General features: G+C 40.2%; 3 protein-coding genes across 4 annotated transcripts in view; all 3 read right to left on the bottom strand.

Annotated features, from left to right (window-relative positions):
* LOC134648674 (death-associated protein kinase related) overlaps positions 1 to 17,293 on the bottom strand; it is a 317,978-nt gene extending 300,685 nt beyond the window's left edge. For both annotated transcript variants that reach the window (XM_063503171.1, XM_063503170.1), the window contains exon 1: positions 16,727 to 17,293. In XM_063503171.1, coding sequence (XP_063359241.1) covers positions 16,727 to 16,872 — 146 coding nt within the window. In that variant the 5' untranslated portion in view covers positions 16,873 to 17,293. The remainder of the gene's footprint in view (positions 1 to 16,726) is intronic.
* LOC134648698 (PXMP2/4 family protein 3) overlaps positions 1 to 19,714 on the bottom strand; it is a 381,574-nt gene that overhangs the window by 45,311 nt on the left and 316,549 nt on the right. The window lies entirely within an intron of this gene.
* Positions 18,040 to 19,025, bottom strand: LOC134649120 (glutathione S-transferase D7-like). The gene is made up of 3 exons (XM_063503836.1): positions 19,013 to 19,025; positions 18,616 to 18,781; positions 18,040 to 18,178 (listed from the first exon to the last, which is right to left on the bottom strand). The coding sequence occupies exons 1-3, from the start codon at positions 19,023 to 19,025 to the stop codon at positions 18,049 to 18,051; spliced, it is 309 nt and encodes a 102-aa protein (XP_063359906.1). The 3' UTR covers positions 18,040 to 18,048.

Genomic DNA, 19,714 nt, shown 5'->3' on the forward strand with positions numbered 1-19,714 from the left:
TTTCAGTATTGTCTGTGAAAGAATTCACAGGACTGTATTATGATACGAGTAACACACTTGTCTCTGTGGCTTCGGAGCTAATACGTTTTGTGTGGCGAATTAAAACTCTACTTGTGAAAGTTGAGAAGTTGAGATCACCTGATGAAAATCACGTTGTAATTATGATACGTTTTGCCTAAGAAACCCAAAACTTTAGTAAGTCAACTGTCTCCAGAAACTCCCTGCCTCGCACAGCTAAAGTGTGGAATGAACTGTCGCCCACGGTATTTCAGGATACGACCTTCAAACCCTCAAGAAAAGAGCGTACTTTCATCCTAAAACCTGGCAACGCAACTGCCACCCCTGTGGTGATACAGGTGTCCATGGGCGACGGTAATTGCATACCATCAAGCAATTCGTCTGCTCATTTGCTCCTATATCATAAAAACTCGTTTGACGTTAAAGTCCCTTCGCTTCTCCTCTGTACAATATACTCTGGATCTAGGATCGACTCGCACGGTTTATGCTAATGCAGACCTGACCACCCCGGCTTGCATTAATTACTTTTGCTGTTTTTTTTCTAAGTTTAGTTCTTAGGTGGTTTATATAGGCAATATTGAAGCCACGGGCGCCCGCATGTTTATACAAAGCAAATCATTAGACGTTGATGATATCATAGACACGGCATAATAGCGAATTCATTGCTCAACAACAACATAATGTCTCAGCAACTTCTAATGCATGTAGTCATAGCTACGCTATGTAAACTTACCACAGTTTCACTCAACTGTGCTACTGTTTAGTAGGGTATACCATTTGCAAAGCAAGTTGCAAAAAATATACGTACCTATACTTGCGCCAAAATGATCTGGGGGCCTAGACAAAAAAATGTACAGACACAGATGCAGCGAAAACTCACGTGATCATTTCCATAGGTATATTATTTCACTATCAATTCGCATTTTCTATGAACGATTGTCACTTGGCTAGGCACACAGGAATGTCATGTATCTAGCAATCTACCTCGCTAACAATCTCCTCAGACATCTCCGTATAGTTGTATAACGTGTGACAAGCCGGGTGTAAGTAAACAGTGGATAATTGTGCAGTCGCGTCAAGGGCAGCGCCGGCGCGGGTAATCTGAGCCTGCTACGTACTAGCTTCCCAATCTCCTTTATTTATAGTTGTTCGACGTCTTCGCTCCATGGCAACTGAGCTATGAGTGAGCCAAAGAAATAGTACTGGTAGGCAAACCAATTTGTATAGAAAAAGGGAAATTCGCGCCTAATTTTTTCAAATTTACCACCTTTTCTGATGACAAAATTTGCTTGCAAGACCAGGCTTTATCATGACGAGGGAGAAAATATCCAGAAGGGAAGGATACGTATCTGTACAACTGCGTACGACAAAAACGATGAAAACACTACCGCTTTGAAGGCCCAATTTTGAAGTACCCTGCGATCTTCAGAATGTCGTCCACCCAACGAGCTAACGCATGCGCCTCTTCTTCTATCCGAAAGCGATCACCAATCCGTTAACGTAAATTTTTATATCTCTCATATGTTGGTCATTGACATAAGATCCGCGCAAGTGCACGATCAAATCGGTCGTCGCACCATTAGAGATGGTATGCGTTCTAAGTTTAACATCGATAACTTAGCGTCATAAATCGGATCTAATCCCAGAGACGAATTGCGTCCGTCTCGTCTATCCGATACGCAAATAGCGTAATCCCCCCTGATTGTAACGTATGGACGCGTGCGAAGGACAAATTTGATGTCAGGATCTGAGGTCGATGTACGTATGTCGTATACGTATTGAAAATAGAGTATCTTTTTTATAGGAAGCTAGAAGATCGAACAAGAGAATACAAAAAGACAGTCAAAAGTAGATGGTTAAAACTACGTTTCTTCATTGGCAACATCATGAGTAAAATGATTTGAGATAAAGACTGTGTCATTGTATCGTCTGAGAAAATACACCAGTATTCAAATTGTACCATATTTTTCGACATCGACTATCAATATCACTGGCGTTTCTCAGGGACCTCTGCCAAACACCTAAAAGTAAAAATGTGCCTGCCATCAAAGTGCATTCATCGAAAATGTGCCCAAAGAAAATATGGGGACAAAAACGCACTGATATTGACCCTTTAATGAGTTGGTCACCTGTGGCGTCGGAATATGAAAGAAAATTTCCTGCCTTTTTACAACGGCGAGAATCAATGAGAAAGCCAGATGCCACCCCGTCCATCCCGTCGGCTTTATTGGTCTAGACGGTGACAATCCCCACCGCGATTAGCTATGACATTCCACTTCTTCGGATTGAGCCGTCTCCGGAGATTTACAACTGCGATACCAGCGCCCTTCCGACCAGAAACTCTTGCCGTCTACTAACCAGTCTTACTATGTCCTCAAGATCAGCCACTTTGCGTAATGTTTCATTAAATGTATACTGGTTGGCTTGGAACGCTTGCTTGGCACGATAGGAACAAGAGTCCAGATAAATTGCCTCTCTAATTATATTTACGCTGCGCCAGCCGACGCGCGATAAATTCTCGCGGGAATGCGGGATAGCGCCGCGTTTACAGCAGATATCGCGCGCTGTGTTGCCATATGTTAAACCTAAGTATTTGTTGTGCGAAGGGTGGAAATCTGAGGCTTATGTTCTTGTTGCCAATTACAATATTTCATCCGTAGAAGTTAAGGGTGTCACGGCATTTATGGAAGAGTTGTATTATGTCCAAGGGAGAGAATGTCATTCGTTTAGATTCGGTGTGGACAGCGCGAACTGACATCGGATTATGAAGTATACACAAGCAAATTCGGTATTGAGAAGTTCAGAGAAACCGTTAGTTAATACCTAAATATATGCATTAATTAATCAATCGGCATGTCAACAAAGGCAGTGGTACCCTCCTATATTGACAATCGTAAATGTGCTATCTGTATCCGTGGTCCTAAAATACAGATAAATCTGTATGTATGGCAACACCGCGAAGCTCGAGGCCGTTAGATCCATCACCGGTGACATTTGTATCATTCGAAATTAGGGAGAGAGCGATAAACACTAATAAGTCCATTACACATTACACTTATACGACGGGATATTTTCGTCCGTCTGACAAGGTGTTCGTAAAAAGAATTTAATTTCACGCCGACGTGAGATTGACTGAAAACAGGCGGCTTACGTACGCTTCCTATGGCTGACCTATCTCAATAACATTGCTCGAGAGGCAGTCACGAAACTAAAATAAATCTCATTTTTTGTATTGGGCTAAGCCAACTTGGTTTATCCACCTGGATTAGCTGAAAGTTGAAATAGCAGTCGTTTTTCCAACATTTCTATGCCAATAATCAGGTTTAGGCAGCTACCATACCATGCTTCCTTTGGGACACAACTTTTAACTGGCAAAACGCAAAGACTACTCACGAAACTAAAATAAAATCCACTCAATCTCGCAAATTGTGTAACTTAGGAAACAGTAATGTTTGCCAACCCCGACATCCTGCATTAAGGGCTAGTGTAAACAGACAGGACACGATATCCTAGGTCCTAAAATAGTCCGGAAGCGTCGATCGGCGCGCGATGTCACTGAACCCCGGCCAAGGTTAGGGAGCGTGTAAACAGGGGTGTGTTCCGAACACTTATTGAGCACACGCGAGGTAATCGCTCGTTGAACCAATATAATAAGATTCCCGCGTTGTTACGAATCTTCAGGACATGATACGCTGGTTCGCTTGAGAATTGGAGCGCCCTGGACTCTTGCTGAGAAGAATAACTTCGTACAATCGCGTCGCGTCCATCAGTCGAGCGAACAATGTCGGGCCGTCAATGCATAAGCGAGTAACAGAGTCGACATTAACGGACCTATATTAAACCTTATTGCGATGGAATAAAGTTTACCAATGGTTAGTCAAGTGACGTGTAAGATGCTGTTGGTACTAGAGTACATAATTTGCGTGGTTTAGATAAGAGTTGTTAACGATACCGTTGTAAATGTCACGAGTATGATTAGATGACGGATTCAGCATAATCCTTATGTGATTAGCTTAATTACAACTACTTAATGTCTAATGATTGTTAGTGTAATAAACGGTGCATATAAATATCTTCCAAATTAAGTACGAACGTAGTTACGTACGTTCGCAGGTCGTAGTCATCAGCAGCTTTTGCAGAGGATACCAAGTCAGTATACCAACCACGTGAAATCCCAAACTAAGTCAGTTGTGCCATATATTTACACTATTATGGTTGATCCTATAGTAAAACGTATCCTGCATTTAGCCTCAATAACGCACCTAGTCGATTTGGAAACAAAAACCGGATTTAAACATCTGCAAATATAGCACTTCACAACAGACATTGACGAAGAAGCTTGTTAAATGAATATTTCATAAAGACATTGACGATAATTGAAAGTTGACACGCGTTTCAGTTATTAATATGCAAATTGTAAGGACATGTCCGAATTTCTCCGCCGTGGGAGGGTTACATAAGGTTGCTGTGATTCATAACTGTGACAATGGCGGACATAAGTATATGAGAGATACATGTGTGTATCAGATCTATTAGTCCTGTTAAGGCGTAGTATATGGCGAATCGTTACGAGTTATTGCATATACAGGAAGTGTCTGAATGGTTTTGGTAAGAGATTTATGGAGCATATTAGGTTAGATTTTGATAATTGAGGAGAGAGTTACAGAGAGTAGTTTTTTATTGCATTCAAGATTTCGCGCTGTGCGTAGGTTCTTAAACCATGTCGACTTGTTATTTAATGTTATTATCAGAAGAAGTAAGAATACATATGAATATGAAATGAACATCACATTCGAATATCATAAAGTGAAGTGCCCAAAAGAAAGGAATCTTGCGATGATTATTGCTCCTAACTCGTCTAAAACCATTTGACAGACCGCAGCCTCTCTAGTTATCTCTGTTCTATAAGTTTTTCTTCTATAAAAAAGTCAACGACACAGATTTACACCTAACCATTGTAGTCTGCAACTACATTCATCATTCTTATCTTAGACATGACCTTGTTCCATAAGATCTCTCTTTTATCCAAGCTAAATTGAGTTGTAAACATTTATAAAACCAATACGACAGATCAGCGATTCTAAAATGATCCCTAGATGACATCTGCATACCTCGCGTTACCGGCAACTTGTCGGGACGTCGGGATTTCGATCTGGATGACAGATTACATGTCACATGAGAAACAGATATGCCTGGCCATGAAGCATATCCACTGACACATGCGAAAGCTAAAAATAGTAAATATCATAGTAAATGTAGATCTGGTTGTGGTATCGACCATCTTTGCACCTTTGCACGGCATAGTTATAAAAAAGCTAACTTAACGATAAAAAATCGTTGTAGGTAAGTGTGCCTATAAGAATTGTCAATTGAGGAATGTCCTCAATCCCTCATAGATCCCATCATCACACTAGGTTTTGACAAAAATGGGACTAAATTGGTACTTACTGTGTACTTCAAACAAAAAAATAATTTTCCAAGTCGGTTCAGAAATAAAGGAGTTGTGTCTGAAGTAACTTAGGTACATAAAAAACACGGTCGAATAGATCCTCTTTTAGAAGTCGGTTGAAATGTCGGTTTTTAACACGAAATAATAAAGAAAGCAGAGTTTCAAACCAACGTACAAGTAAATAGATAACAAAAAAAAGAAAAATAGATAACAAAATAAATAAAATAGAATAGTAAATCGATAGAAAAGAAGTAAACGCAAAACGATAAGCTTAGCGCAGTTATAAAAATTGCCATCGAACTCCAAACAGGTTTGTCCACCGTACGGCAGGCAAACATCGTCATCAAACACTACTCATAGTATCGAATACACACGAATTAAACAGTAAACAAATGACCAGCTGATATCATCCACTACCAAATGAGGTCATCATTAAACGAAATTTGAAATTTACGAGTAACCACCGTCGATCACGACACACGACAGACGCGGAAGACCCAGCGAAGCAACAATGTATAAACTATATAAAACATATGCAGGGCTTGTCACTTAAATCGTAATTAGGTACGACGCCCATATCGAGCTGCGAAGGTCGGCGAGACTTTCGCGACGGCGTGGCCCAACCGGAGTATCGGAAAATCTAGTCGCCTACACGACTGGCTTCAAACTGCTTACAGAGCAATATCGAACGTTTGGGCGAACTGGTATAATACATGCGCTTTGGACAAGAAAAAAATATAGGGAAGAAGCTGCAGTGTGCAGTGTGTGTACACTTATTTTAAATAATATAGATATTGTAAGCCTTCCTGTTTTGTCCCGGGACACACAGGTAACTATTCGGTTTTGTCACCTTGGCTGTTGCAGACGATATTGATTATTAGACCAGTGGATTTAGCGCACCAATCATTGTGACTCAGTATCGCTTAATGACCTGATGTAACTTCGCATTCAGCTGATTTTGGGAAGGCAAGGTAGACAGACGACCTCCAGTATATGTAGGTTTTCTTTCGGCTGATATCATGACAATGGTGTTGCAAAACTGTAAGATTTGTTTTTCTTTTCTCAATAATTTCATGAAAGTTGAAAGCCTAGGTTTCTTGAAAGTTGAAAGCGATATCATCCCAATGAATATAATTAATTGGCCCTGTCCAGTAGTCATTCATTTCCCATGAGTCTAGAGACAATATGGTCAATCGCTAGTCGGTAAAAAATGTCTCAGTGTAACCTCGCATGGCTCGCATTTCCTATTCAAATGAGTTCTACAAGGGTCAGAGTTTCAAGTCAGTTTCCTAGTACACTCGTGCAGCAAGTTATCTGAAGTTTGCGGAACGAAATCCGATCCTTATGCAGCGACGCCAGCGACACGCGAACGAGGCCACAGTGTGGAAAATGACAGTAGTGTCTTCGGCTACTTCAGCAGGAATTCTTGACAATTCTCGCAGTTCACAGTGCACAACTGAACATTTTGTCGTTCTGCGTCTACTAACAAAACTATGTTGACTTGTTGACAGCTGCAGGTAACGAATCATGCAGTTCTTCTCTAATACATGGCACATTTTCTTTCGGCTGTCTGCTATGAGCGACTTAAGAGCTGAATACACCCAAAGTGTGTGCCATTGTGATACCATTGACTTCACCGGGTTAAATAATGGTGTTCTTATTGCCAGTATTATATTTTCTTTTGTGTTGACACACCTACATCAATCAAGCCGACCGTCACCAACCGATATCAACAGATAATCAATGTTCAGTTAAGTGTGTAAAGGCTTCGTCACACAGGCGCGTTTTCCGGGCGGGGCGTGAGCGGCGCGTGAGGATTTTATATGTAAAAGCGGCGCGCCCCGCTCACGCGCCGCCCGGAAATCGCGCCTGTGTGACGAAGCCTTTAGTGTTTGTAAGATGGGCTACTCTAAAATAATTTACTTTGACGAGGTCTACGGCTATCAGGCCTATCAGCTGAAGAACTTTTTTTACGTTGTTCTGGCACTTCGTGAAGCACTTTTTTCACGTTAAGTTGGCACTTCGTTAAGCCTTCCGTTCCCACGTGCCTTTTTACCTGGAGATATGGCGGTTGATACGAGTAATTGAAGGCGAAAAAAGGTTTCTTTTGGCGGCGTTTTAATGATCTCACATACTAGGTTTCAATAATATTGGGCTACACGTCAAATCGGTTACTTTTTTCGAAATATCAAAACGGACCGTAAGTGTGAAGTTAGTCATCATGTCTCAGTCGTTTAACTCTTTTCACTGTTTGTTTTTTTGTTATCTAAAAATCACATGAAAATGTCCCGTGTGAAGTTATTTGTCGTATTGTATCTATAAATTCAATTGGATTTCAATAGAAAGAAATACAGTTGTTGGTGTACGTGACATATTCGGAGTTCGGACACAAAAATCTGTCTTGCGATTAGGGCTTGCAATTCGAATATTCGAATATTCGAATTTGTCGAATATTCGACCTGTTTTGATATTCGAATATTCGGCCGCTCAGGTTTCGAATATTCGAATATTTTTTATTAATAAAAAAAAATCTATGTCATCCGCTGTAGTTACAGTTTCTGTATGTTTTACGGGTATTTACAGTGAATGAGGAACGGTAGGTACCCAAATACGAAGGATATAATATTTTTACTGTATTCCTCTTGATAGACTTCGTGAATACAGTGAAACCTAACTCAATTTAAAAGAAAACGAAATCAAAAAGTATGTTATTTTTACGGTGCGTAAGTTTTAAGTTAAAGGGTCATTCTGTTTATTCAGTACAAGCGTACGTTAAGCGAATTTTTGAAGTCTAAACCTTGCCATTTATCGCAATTCTCAAAATTAATCATACCAAACCTTGATAATCCAACTTGATAATCTAACCATGCACCTTTAGCTGACGAATAATCCACCCAGTACTCAACTAACTTTTTCCCTTAAATATTCCAATATTATATAATTAACCGACCATTAGGAATAATAACTTGCCAAAACAAATAAAGTCAATAAAGATTCAAAATACAATGAAATTAAAGGCCTTTTTACAGGCCTCTGAGTGATTACAAGTTAATTTAAATCGGAAAATAATTACCTACTAAAAATAATATCTTACATACCTAGGTGTTTGGATGGTTAAAGTTATATTATTTCACGCAACGACGCATTTATAATAAGTTTTATCTAGAAATATTAAATACGTTTAATTTTGGCGTTTTACTTGTTTTTATAAATGTGGGCATCTTATAAATAGTAGGATGATAAAATCTAGTCAATTAAGTGGATTTCTGCCAAATATCCTTAGTTTTAGCAATATGTGAAAAAAGCTTTTGAATAAAACAATAATAAACCGATTTCTCGTTCCTTTTCTTATTTTTTACGTTTAATACGTCGTCAGAAAAAGTCGAATATTCGAATATCTGAAAGTTTCGAATATTTGCAAGCCCTACTTGCGATTCATTTCTCATAAGATCCTCTAAGGTCATAAACTATTTTTTTTACTTGGTCATAGTTTTTGGGAGCTTTTTGGGACGTTCTGCCCTTGATTGACAAGGCCGCTCAGGTGGCCGGGGCCCGTGCGCCGGCGCAAGCGTTGTGCAAGAGCGGCGTGGGCGAGAACAATCGCGCGCTCATTAACAAAACAAGCGAGGAATGCGGGATATCGCTTACAATGTCAACATGCGAAGTGAGTCTATGTAGTAATTATATCTGGGCTGTAACCGCGAAAATCGAAGTTCGCAAATTGCGGGCATTTTTCTCTGTCATTCTAATTCTAATTACGCCTTCATTGGAGTAAAAGAGAAAGATCCCTGCGAATTTCGGTTTTCGTGGTAGCCCCTCTGGTCCGGTAAAGAGGAAAGAAATATACTGGCTTGTTCGAGGGTGCCATGCGCACCAAAGGTCACAAAAGAGGACGCTTAAAGTCGAAGAGAAAAACTCGGAAAGCGGATCCCGGGGTCCGAAGCAGTAGCTGAGGTCGTATTAATATAAAATATCTGGGTGACCGAGCTTCGCTCGGAAAACATATAATAACTCGGAAATGCGCGTTTTCCTAGAGATAAGACCTAGCTAGATCGATTTTTCGCCCCCGAAAACCCCCATATAGCAAATTTCATCGAAATCGTTAGAGCAGTTTCCGAGATCCCCGAAATATATATATAAATAAATAAATAAATATATAAATAAACAAGAATTGCTCGTTTAAAGGTATTAGATTAGATAAGCAATAAAAAGAGTTATGTAGGTATTCATAGATATGTATCAAATGTTACAAGCTGTTGATAATCGTTTGTTTCTACTTGTCATATTAGAGCTAGCGCAAAATCGAATAAAATGTTTTGTGATGACTATTAGGCACTTAATCACGTTACAATAAGGTTAACAAAAGCTCATTTGCTGACACTTAACACAGAACCGTGTGACAAACCTCGTAACAGAATTACATTCGTGTCACACTGTCGCCTAAATAGATGCCGCTTATCTCAGCAAGACCGCAACGTTGACATCTGAATGTTTAAACACCATTACTTAACTCACTGCTTGATTTCCATTGAACTCTATTGCTTAGGTGATAAGGGTGACAGCTGTTAACCCCGGCTAGTAAAAGGTTTGATCGATTTGCTGATCGTCGCACGCAATACAGCGATCTGAGATACAGCTAGCCTTAGATAGATATACATTAAAATTTATGTTTAGCTTAGTTTTATTGGACTCGGTGGTAAATTGTCAGGGTACAGTCAGCATCAATATAGCGGATGAATCAACGCACCAGAAGTAGCTATCTGCCACCCTGGAATACTTTTCCAAATATACATACCTCTCTACAGTTAACGTTTGAAAGTAAACTAGAGTCTGTTCGGAAAGAGAAAAGTCGTGGAATGTATGGGGCCCAATACATTCCACGACTCTTCTCTTTCCGAACAGACTTTATTAGATAATGATACTCTGTTAGATTTTTTAGACGCATAGTTGGAAGAACAGCATGTAATGTCTAAAACGACATATATAAGAAATAATCAAATAAAAAACCGGCAAAGTGCGAGTCGGACTCGCGCACGGAGGGTTCCGCACCATCAACAAAAAATAGAGCAAAAAAATCGTGTTTGTTGTATGGGAGCCCCCCTTAAATATTTATTTTATTTTATTTTTAGTATTTGTTGTTATAGCGGCAACCGAGATACATCATTTGTGATAATTTCAACTGTCTAGCTATCGCGGTTCATGAGATACAGCCTGGTGACAGACGGACGGACGGACGGACAGCTAAGTCTTAGTAATAGGGTCCCGTTTCTCCCTCCCTTTGGGTACGGAACCCTAAAAATTAAATGTCAATACAGTGCAATCAAATAAGAATGCGAGGTTACACCAGGTCAGTCAAGCCAGGCTAAATCCGTCGGTCTAATAATCGATATTGTCTAAAATAGCCACGGTGACAAACGAAACCGAATGTGACGTGATGCAACCCGAATTTAGTAGCGGTGCATCGGCCGGGTCTCGCTTGCCAAGCCGCTGGCATTTCGCTAACACGAATAAGATATTAGCGCGGATAGCGCGGCGCCGCGAGAGGTATTCGGGCCAAGTGTCGATGCAGAATTAACCCAGTAGTATGTCGGGAACGTGGGCCTACTCACGTGGAGTCAAACCGTGAGACAGTGTTCACCCACCGCTTTTCCTATTTAGAGACTTCGGGATATAGGTCAAATTGCCCTTAAGTCAATAGCCACCATAATACAAAACTTAGATACCTATTAGCCGATATTAGGAAAGTGGCCCATTTACAAGCGCAGGATGGCTCCAGCCATGTTTAGTTCCACACATGAAGTTGTACATATACAACGGTTAAAGACGCCATGGCAATATGAAAACAAGATCTGGTTTTCTCAAGCCAAACGCGATGCAAAGTGCGAAGCGTTAGGCGACTGGTGCGACTACATCCATTCCCCTAGGCCACCGACACGTTAGCGACGATCTTGGCATTGTAGAAGTATGTTAGCCGTTTTTCTACAAAAAGCCTCGGCCCGCCTCGCCGCGACTGGTTCCCGCCACCATATGCGGGAGAGAACCGTTACAAGCGAGTTATGCAACGCATTAAATCTTGCACGCGAGCTTCTAAGAAGTCGATATGCAAAACGTGTTCGCGGGTTGTGGAGCTAAGGGTGTAGGAGGGGCGGTCACATCGGGTCGGAGGTCCGGCCGCATTCCTCCGCTGCACGAAAGTGAAACCGCGGCGACCGGCCGCTCAGCTGTAGAAAGTACACGATTACATCTCGGCTGCGCCGGACGAGCAAAAACTGCTATCTCCGGGCTCCCGGGAAACGAGCCGCCCCGGGCGACGGAGAAATTGCCAATAACAGCTATAGCTAAACGATTCCTTTCATTTACTTAAACACCCGCGCTCGTTCAAATGTGGATTTCACTCGAGCTAGCGCCGACCCGAGGCTATGGCTCACAGTAGGTAAAGCGCTGTACACCGAATAAATCATCGCTGATCCTATCGCTGGTCTTACGTAGTCGGCGTAGTCCGATGCATCATATCGCGTAAGACTTTAAGAACTTTCATACTGGTTTACCTCTTCGAATCCAGTAGCATGAGTAGCACAATCATAACATAGCATTATGTTTTATTAAGCCTCGAATATTAAGTCTAATAATCTTTTCGCGTCCAATTAATGCGAACTATTTAATAATTTCGTACGATCTGAAGGCAAACAATGATGAGTCACCGCGAACAGGTATAATATCAACCCATCGATGACCATCACCATTTACGATAACCGACTGATTACATTGGAAGCTAAATGCCATATAGGTAGATAAAACGCGCAATCTGTCGGCGAGGGATATAAAGAGCCAATAAAAAAACTGTCACAAGTCTGAAGTCACAATCGACCTACAGCTGGCAAGGGGAAATGAAATTGATTCACAAACTAGTGGAACCCGCTCCGAACCAGTTCCGAGCGGCCTCGCGGCTTCGAAAATAGCACTTGATCAAACAAAAAGTGCAATTAGTCGAGCGACAAAAGTTAACCAGCGGTCGATAAAATGGCTACGTCAGGAGGCCGACGCACGACCTTGCGCGGCATGCGTGGAAAGATCCTAGCATCACAACAAAATAAACTCTACTAGCGTACTGCCTTGTTGTTTAAGACAGTTTAAGTTACATGTAAACAACGCGAGCCTAGGTATTTTTACTTTATAATAAAGTTGATACACAAAGTAGTCACAATGACCTGTACAAGACTTAATTGTAAAAGATGCATTTTACACTTATTTTCGTTCGCTTAGCAATTTCAGCTATTGACGCTACACTCGGTAAAGTATGTACAGGTCAAAGTCTATGCGCAAGGGCAAGCTATCTGATTCTCTGATTGGTTTAGCGACTATCAAATTTATATCATAATATTAAAACGTAATGCGCAATTGCAGTGATATCTGTGTTAGATACGTAATCAACTGTTGTCGGTATTGTCGAGGAATAGGTTAATGGTTCATTAGTGTATTTAGTGTCACTTCGAATTAAACAGGCAGGATTAACATAGTAGACAAGGTGTTAAAGAGTAAAAATTACAACCTAAGAAATTTAATTTTACAAAAGATTTGTATGGCTCAGTGTTTTAGTTATACAAAAAAAGGAATCATGAAATTCATTCACAAATATCTTTTTTCTACTCCCGTACTTTTATTTGTCATTTAAAGGGTCGTGCACACACCTTTAAACATTGAGGTATATAACAAGAGACGACATCTCAAACAAAATGTTTCCACACCTCAGAGAAGTGCATGCATGCATGCGAAGCCGAAAATTGTTAATAAAGACGCCACGAGTATTTTTTGACTCAGTTAAACAACGTTGCATCAATGATATTATATAACCATAGATAGGTTATACTCATACTTGAGAAGCACAAAAAATACTTCCATATTTATTTCTGTGCCTACGAAAAAATCTGTTATTTTGGATTCGTTTTCTCATTCCATCCATCTTTGTCACGTTGTTAAACATAAGGTCGTCTCTTTCTCTTTCGGTGTGCGGGAGCTCGTTAGCACGAATAGCATGTGCACATTTCTCGCTTGTCCAGCCGTGACTAAAGGTAACTTGTCCAATTTGTCACAAGGTAAGCGCTTCAATTTTGGAACGCCTTATCTTGAATTATAAATCATTGCGTTGCATACAATACTTTTTCTACGACCAAACATTTACTTTGAAAACTAAATAATAGTAAATTAACAGTTAATTCCATTACTTACCGGTGAAATGTTATTCCATCCCTTTTATTATATTTTCTTGTGCTATTGTTGCAACTTTTTAACACGCACGTAGGCATTATTTAATTATTTTTTTTTTAATTTTCTGTACATGTGTGGCTTCTCGTCAGTGGTCAGTGGTGACGTACTAAAAGCAAAGAAGTGCATGCACTTCTCTAAAGGTGCGGAAACATTTTGTTCGAGATGTCGTCTCTTGTTATATACCTCAATGCCTTTAAAACTCTATCTTATAGTTGTCAAGACAAGTCTTTAGTCTATGCCCCAAAAAAGAATTTGTGCATACACGCAGTATCTTTTTGGCGATTTTACGATACTTCGTGTAATGACCACTTAAAAAATAATGAATGAAATACAGTGTTGCCAACCTTATTTTAAATGTCATCTCTGACAAATAAGTGAACCATAGACATGTTTTTTTTAATTTCATTCATTCATTCATTCTTTTCCCGCCCGTACCCTCAATTTTTGCTACTTCTTGAATTAAAAATATTTGTTAAATTTACAATTTTATTTCAAAGCAAGTGCTTGGTCGTAGAAAAAGTATTGTATGCAACGTTGTTTAACTGAGTCAAAAAATACTCGTGGCGTCTTTACTCTCGTACTCACGCCACTCGCCTTTTTTGACCTCTCTTAAACAACGGTTGCATAATAGTATTTTATTCTATTTTTCTCGATTTGGATAGTTCTTTTTCTCGATTTTGGCCACAGTAGCCTATGGAGACTAACAAGCAACGCTAAGCGGTGTTCGTAGCCTATGGATCTTGCTATATTACGGGTGTCACATGCGCGTTTCTGACTTCTGAAGCAATTTTATTGTTTCTACTATAGAACCTAATGAATATTTTGTAAATTGGCAGCAATGCACTTAGTACTCATCTGTCAGAGATGACAATTAAAATTAGGTTGGCAACAATGTATTTCATACAATATTTTTTAAGTGGTGATTACACGAAGTATCGTAAAAGTGCTTTAAAATCACAAATAAAGGTACGGGAGTAGAAAAAATACTATAATGAACAATGAACACAAATTCATAATTTTTTTAAGAAAAAAATAAACTAAAGCATTGCTACCAACATTAGGGTAGTAACAGGCAGTGCCCGAGCCCTTGATCAGAGTAGAGCGAAATTTTTTTTTACAATACAACCAGGCAAAACAAAATGAAAATGAGACAGCTTGTTAGTATAAGTACTTCAATACTAAGCGGATATTGTAAACAGGTTGGTTGATCTGACTTATTTAAAAATAAAAATAAATAGGTATAGGTATAATCCTGATGTTCACGACGAATCACGTTTAATTATCAAAAATGTAAAATTATAAAAAAACAGAATAAGCAACAACAAACAAACATGGCGCTAGTGCAGGGTGGAGGTAGACGGGCTAGGTATGGCTGCACCGTCATTGAGACCGAAGGAATGTTGGATGGGTTTGAATTATATATTATCCTGATATAGGTATTTATAGCTACAAAGTTATTTTGGTGTCTGGAAAAAACATAATTGCGGTGATACCTATGTACAGCAATAGTATCAATATAATGTAAATAGGTACCTATTACTTATTTTCCTTCAAGTTTTGACCATTATTTCCTTATTATGCTGTTGTCATGTATATTGTGAAATGGAATTAATTTGCATTCTAAAGTCTATTTTTTTATTCGGTAGACTAAAATGACATTTCATAGTATGAACATCATCATTCATACTATGAAATGTCATTTTAGTCTACCGAATAAAACAATAGACTTTAGGTTAAAAGAACAATATTTCTATTGTGGCGGTTTTTATCATGATTCAGTCTGTGCCAACAAATAACTTTTATTGTGATTTTATATACTTAACTTCCTTGCTGATACCTAGTAAAAAACTATCTAAGTAAACTATAAAACTTTAATAGTTATTTTGCTCCCATTATTCATATAGGTATTCTAAATGCTTGCTTGGCTAAACAAATAATTATTTAAAATTGTAAATTATATAACACATTAGTTGACTTTTCATGGCGCAACTTTAATCATGAAATCTCAGAATAATAGTTTTAAAGGTTTTAAAAGTTCTTAATAGAAACTTCAAACCAACACTTCATGTAAACTGTCGGATTATAGGATTTCTAGTCATCATAGATAAAACTGTGACATAGTCTGTATGTAAACATGTATTAACTAACATTGAAATGTTAAGGCCCACAAGTAAATTCTTAAAAGCAGATAAAATGTTTAAAAAAAAACATACATTCAAGTTCTGTTTACATACATTATTAATTTCTAGAAAATTATCAGCTATTGTTTTAAATTACACCGTCATAGGTGTTTGATAGAACTTTACGTTAACGGGCCTTGTTCAAGAAACTAGCTGCCTTATCTTCCCTTATCGGGGACTTGCTTGTCATCAGTCATGTTTATCAAAAACATGTGCTGATAACTTCCATAGCTGACACACGAAAATGTACTCAATGTCAACCTATTTTCACACATTTACACATTATCAATGGCAAACTTAATGAGGTTTTAAAAACATTAAATCATAGATTGTAAAAATTTACTCATACATTACAACACTACTTGGTTTGTCATACTTTTATTTCAAATTCAAGGTTAGTTTTCATACTTTTTATGTATTCATTGCACAACACTATTACTGAGCTAGTTTGAATCCATACATTTTAGTTTTTGCTAAATGAGCTCACAAACCATTTAGTTATTGCCATGCAGTGACATTGACCATGTAACAGTTTCGTTTAAAATGCAAGCCAAGCCCTTTCCCTTCATGGTGATTTTAACTACTTCCTGCACAGCAAAAAGCTACTTTGTTTACATTGTCCTTGGGAACGGGTTTTTTTTTTGGGGAGGTTTTGACGAACAAAAAAAGTATTTCAGTAGTTTTTAAAGGTAGCTTCCGGAACTGGTATTTCGAGTTGGTCTGGAGGCACTATAAAGAACCTAATTCCTAATTTTTGGTCGCGTACGGTTGTATTCAAGTTTGACAGATGAAGTGAAGGGAAACAATAACTAACCTTGCAAAGGGAGTCTGTTCCACGTGGTAGACGTCTGTGATCGGCTCCGTGCGCATGATACTGCGGAGCTTCTCCTCGGAGAGCTCGAGCAGCCCATCACTCGCCGTCTTGAAATCAGCTTTACTCAAACCACTTATAACACTCATTTTCAACGTGTACTCTTGACGACTGACGACCGAGGCGAAAACTCGAAACAAAGATTGTAATACTTCCGAACGATTCACAATAGTCCTTGAAATCAACGTATACACTTATCAGCAAATACGAGGCATCAATTAGGCCACATGAAACATTGTAATGCCTCCGGGTTTCTTAAAAGGTAACCGAGTGCTCTCCCTTGTCATTGCGAGAAGCGGTTACGGTTTTATTCAAACGCTCCACTGTTAGTAAACACGGTTTTAAACAAACATTTGTATCACTTCATTATATTATCCGCAATGAAAAGTAAAATAATTTGTTTATTTACACACGCGATTCGGAAAACTTAAAATTGACAAGCGCGGCGCGGACAGCTGCGCATCGACGAGTCGACCGCACTTCGCCATACACGTTTCTGCCGTTACGAGCGTTGCAACTGGTATTCGTAACCGTACCGGTACCGCGTATTTGACAACTAGTATTTAATACCTGTTCCGTGCGAAGTCCTAATATAATATAGCCGTTCTCTGTCCCTTTACTTGTGTAGTATCCTCCCTAACATGACGTTTAAGCAATTTGCAAGTAAAACCCTAGATGGCGCTTATAGTTCAATTTCAGAATGTTCAATGAAGGTAAATTGCCTCTTAGAATACAGTTTATTAATAAACAAGATCGTTATTAAGTTTGGTTTTGAAAACATGGTTATTTTTAAATACATTGTTTCCTAATATTTCATCTTATTCGCTAGTCTCTCTTAGACCGGTAGTGACATCTATGGACGAAGTTGATAAGTAAGCAAAGCGCGCAAGTTATTTTCCAAATGGTGTATCTTACTGCCGCTAGATGGCCCAAAACGTAATTTAATGCTTGCGCACTTTTTGGCATAGATCAGATAAATACATCAAAAAAAACTAAAACAATACCAGCTAGCATGACTTGTGTTCTCGCGCGCGACTCCATAATTACTCTAGATGTGTCATGCTAGACCACAGACCTAGTATCAAAGTTCTGTGTGCTAGCCAGTCAGATCTTGTAATGTGGTGTAACTACCTCAAACATCGTATCAACAAAATTGTCAGCTTGAGTAGATGGACCTGTTTTCTGTGTATCTACACTGTACCCTACGACAAGTAAAAGGGAGAATCTGTACACATGTACAAGCAAATAGACCATAAGCAGTTGAATCATTCTTTATTATTCTGTTTCCAGAAGTGTCTGAGCATCTTGGCCAACAAGGCGGCGCCCGGTGTGTTGATCTCCTTGAAGTAGCTTTCTCTGGACAGACGCTCCAACCACGCTCTTGTCTTTGGGAACCTACGACAAATAGAGATCGTTACGGCCTGGCCACGACATTGCGCGACTGGCTTCGGCTAAGGCGACAACCATAGGTGGGAACGAAAGGTCCGATCGCTGTCTCGCTCCACCCTATGGTTGTAGCCTTAGCCGAAGCCAGTCGCGCAATGTCGTGGCCAGGCCGTTCATGTTTTAGTCCTTTGAACGCCATGCGTATTCTATAAGTAGGTACAACGAATGCACGAAGGTAGCTTAAGTGAACTTACTTATTAGCGTCCAAAGCGTGGATCCCCTGCAGCGCAGCTGTGGTAGAGCCGAGCGAGATGTCCGCCACAGTCAAATGGTCCGCCGCCACGTACGGCCGGCTCTCTAAATATGCTTCGATGACAGCGTAACCCTCCTCTATGTCGAATATGTTGTTAGTTAGACCGTCTTATTTACCCACTAAGTAAACTTACTTATTAGCGTCCAAAGCGTGGATCCCCTGCAGCGCAGCTGTGGTAGAGCCGAGCGAGATGTCCGCCACGGTCAGATGGTCCGCGGCCACGTACGGCCGGCTCTCTAAATATGCTTCGATGATAGCGTAACCCTCCTCTATGTCCAATATGTTGTTAGTTATACCGTCTAATTTACCCACGAATGATGGCCATTATAACTTATAGCCAAGTGAACTTACTTATTAGCGTCCAAAGCGTGGATCCCCTGCAGCGCAGCTGTGGTAGAGCCGAGCGAGATGTCCGCCACGGTCAGATGGTCCGCGGCCACGTACGGCCGGCTCTCTAAATATGCTTCGATGACGGCGTAACCCTCCTCTATGTCCAATATGTTGTTAGTTATACCGTCTAATTTACCCACGAGTGATGGCCATTATAACTTATAGCCAAGTAAACTTACTTATTAGCGTCCAAAGCGTGGATCCCCTGCAGCGCAGCTGTGGTAGAGCCGAGCGAGATGTCCGCCACGGTCAGATGGTCCGCGGCCACGTACGGCCGGCTCTCTAAATATGCTTCGATGACGGCGTAACCCTCCTCTATGTCGAATATGTTCTTAGTTAGACCGTCTTATTTACCCACTAAGTAAACTTACTTATTAGCGTCCAAAGCGTGGATCCCCTGCAGCGCGGCTGTGCTAGAGCCGAGCGAGATGTCCGCCACGGTCAGATGGTCCGCCGCCACGTACGGCCGGCTCACTAAATATGCTTCGATGACGGCGTAACCCTCCTCTATGTCGAATATGTTCTTAGTTAGACTGTCTAATTTACCCACGAGTGATGGCCATTATAACTTATAGCCACTTAGTGAACTTACTTATTAGCGTCCAAAGCGTGGATCCCCTGCAGCGCGGCTGTGGTAGAGCCGAGCGAGATGTCCGCCACGGTCAGATGGTCCGCGGCCACGTACGGCCGGCTCTCTAAATATGCTTCGATGACGGCGTAACCCTCCTCTATGTCGAATATGTTCTTAGTTAGACTGTCTAATTTACCCACGAGTGATGGCCATTATAACTTATAGCCACTTAGTGAACTTACTTATTAGCGTCCAAAGCGTGGATCCCCTG

Source organism: Cydia amplana, chromosome 6 (genome assembly GCF_948474715.1).
Source record: "Cydia amplana chromosome 6, ilCydAmpl1.1, whole genome shotgun sequence".
Lineage (NCBI taxonomy): Eukaryota > Metazoa > Arthropoda > Insecta > Lepidoptera > Tortricidae > Cydia > Cydia amplana.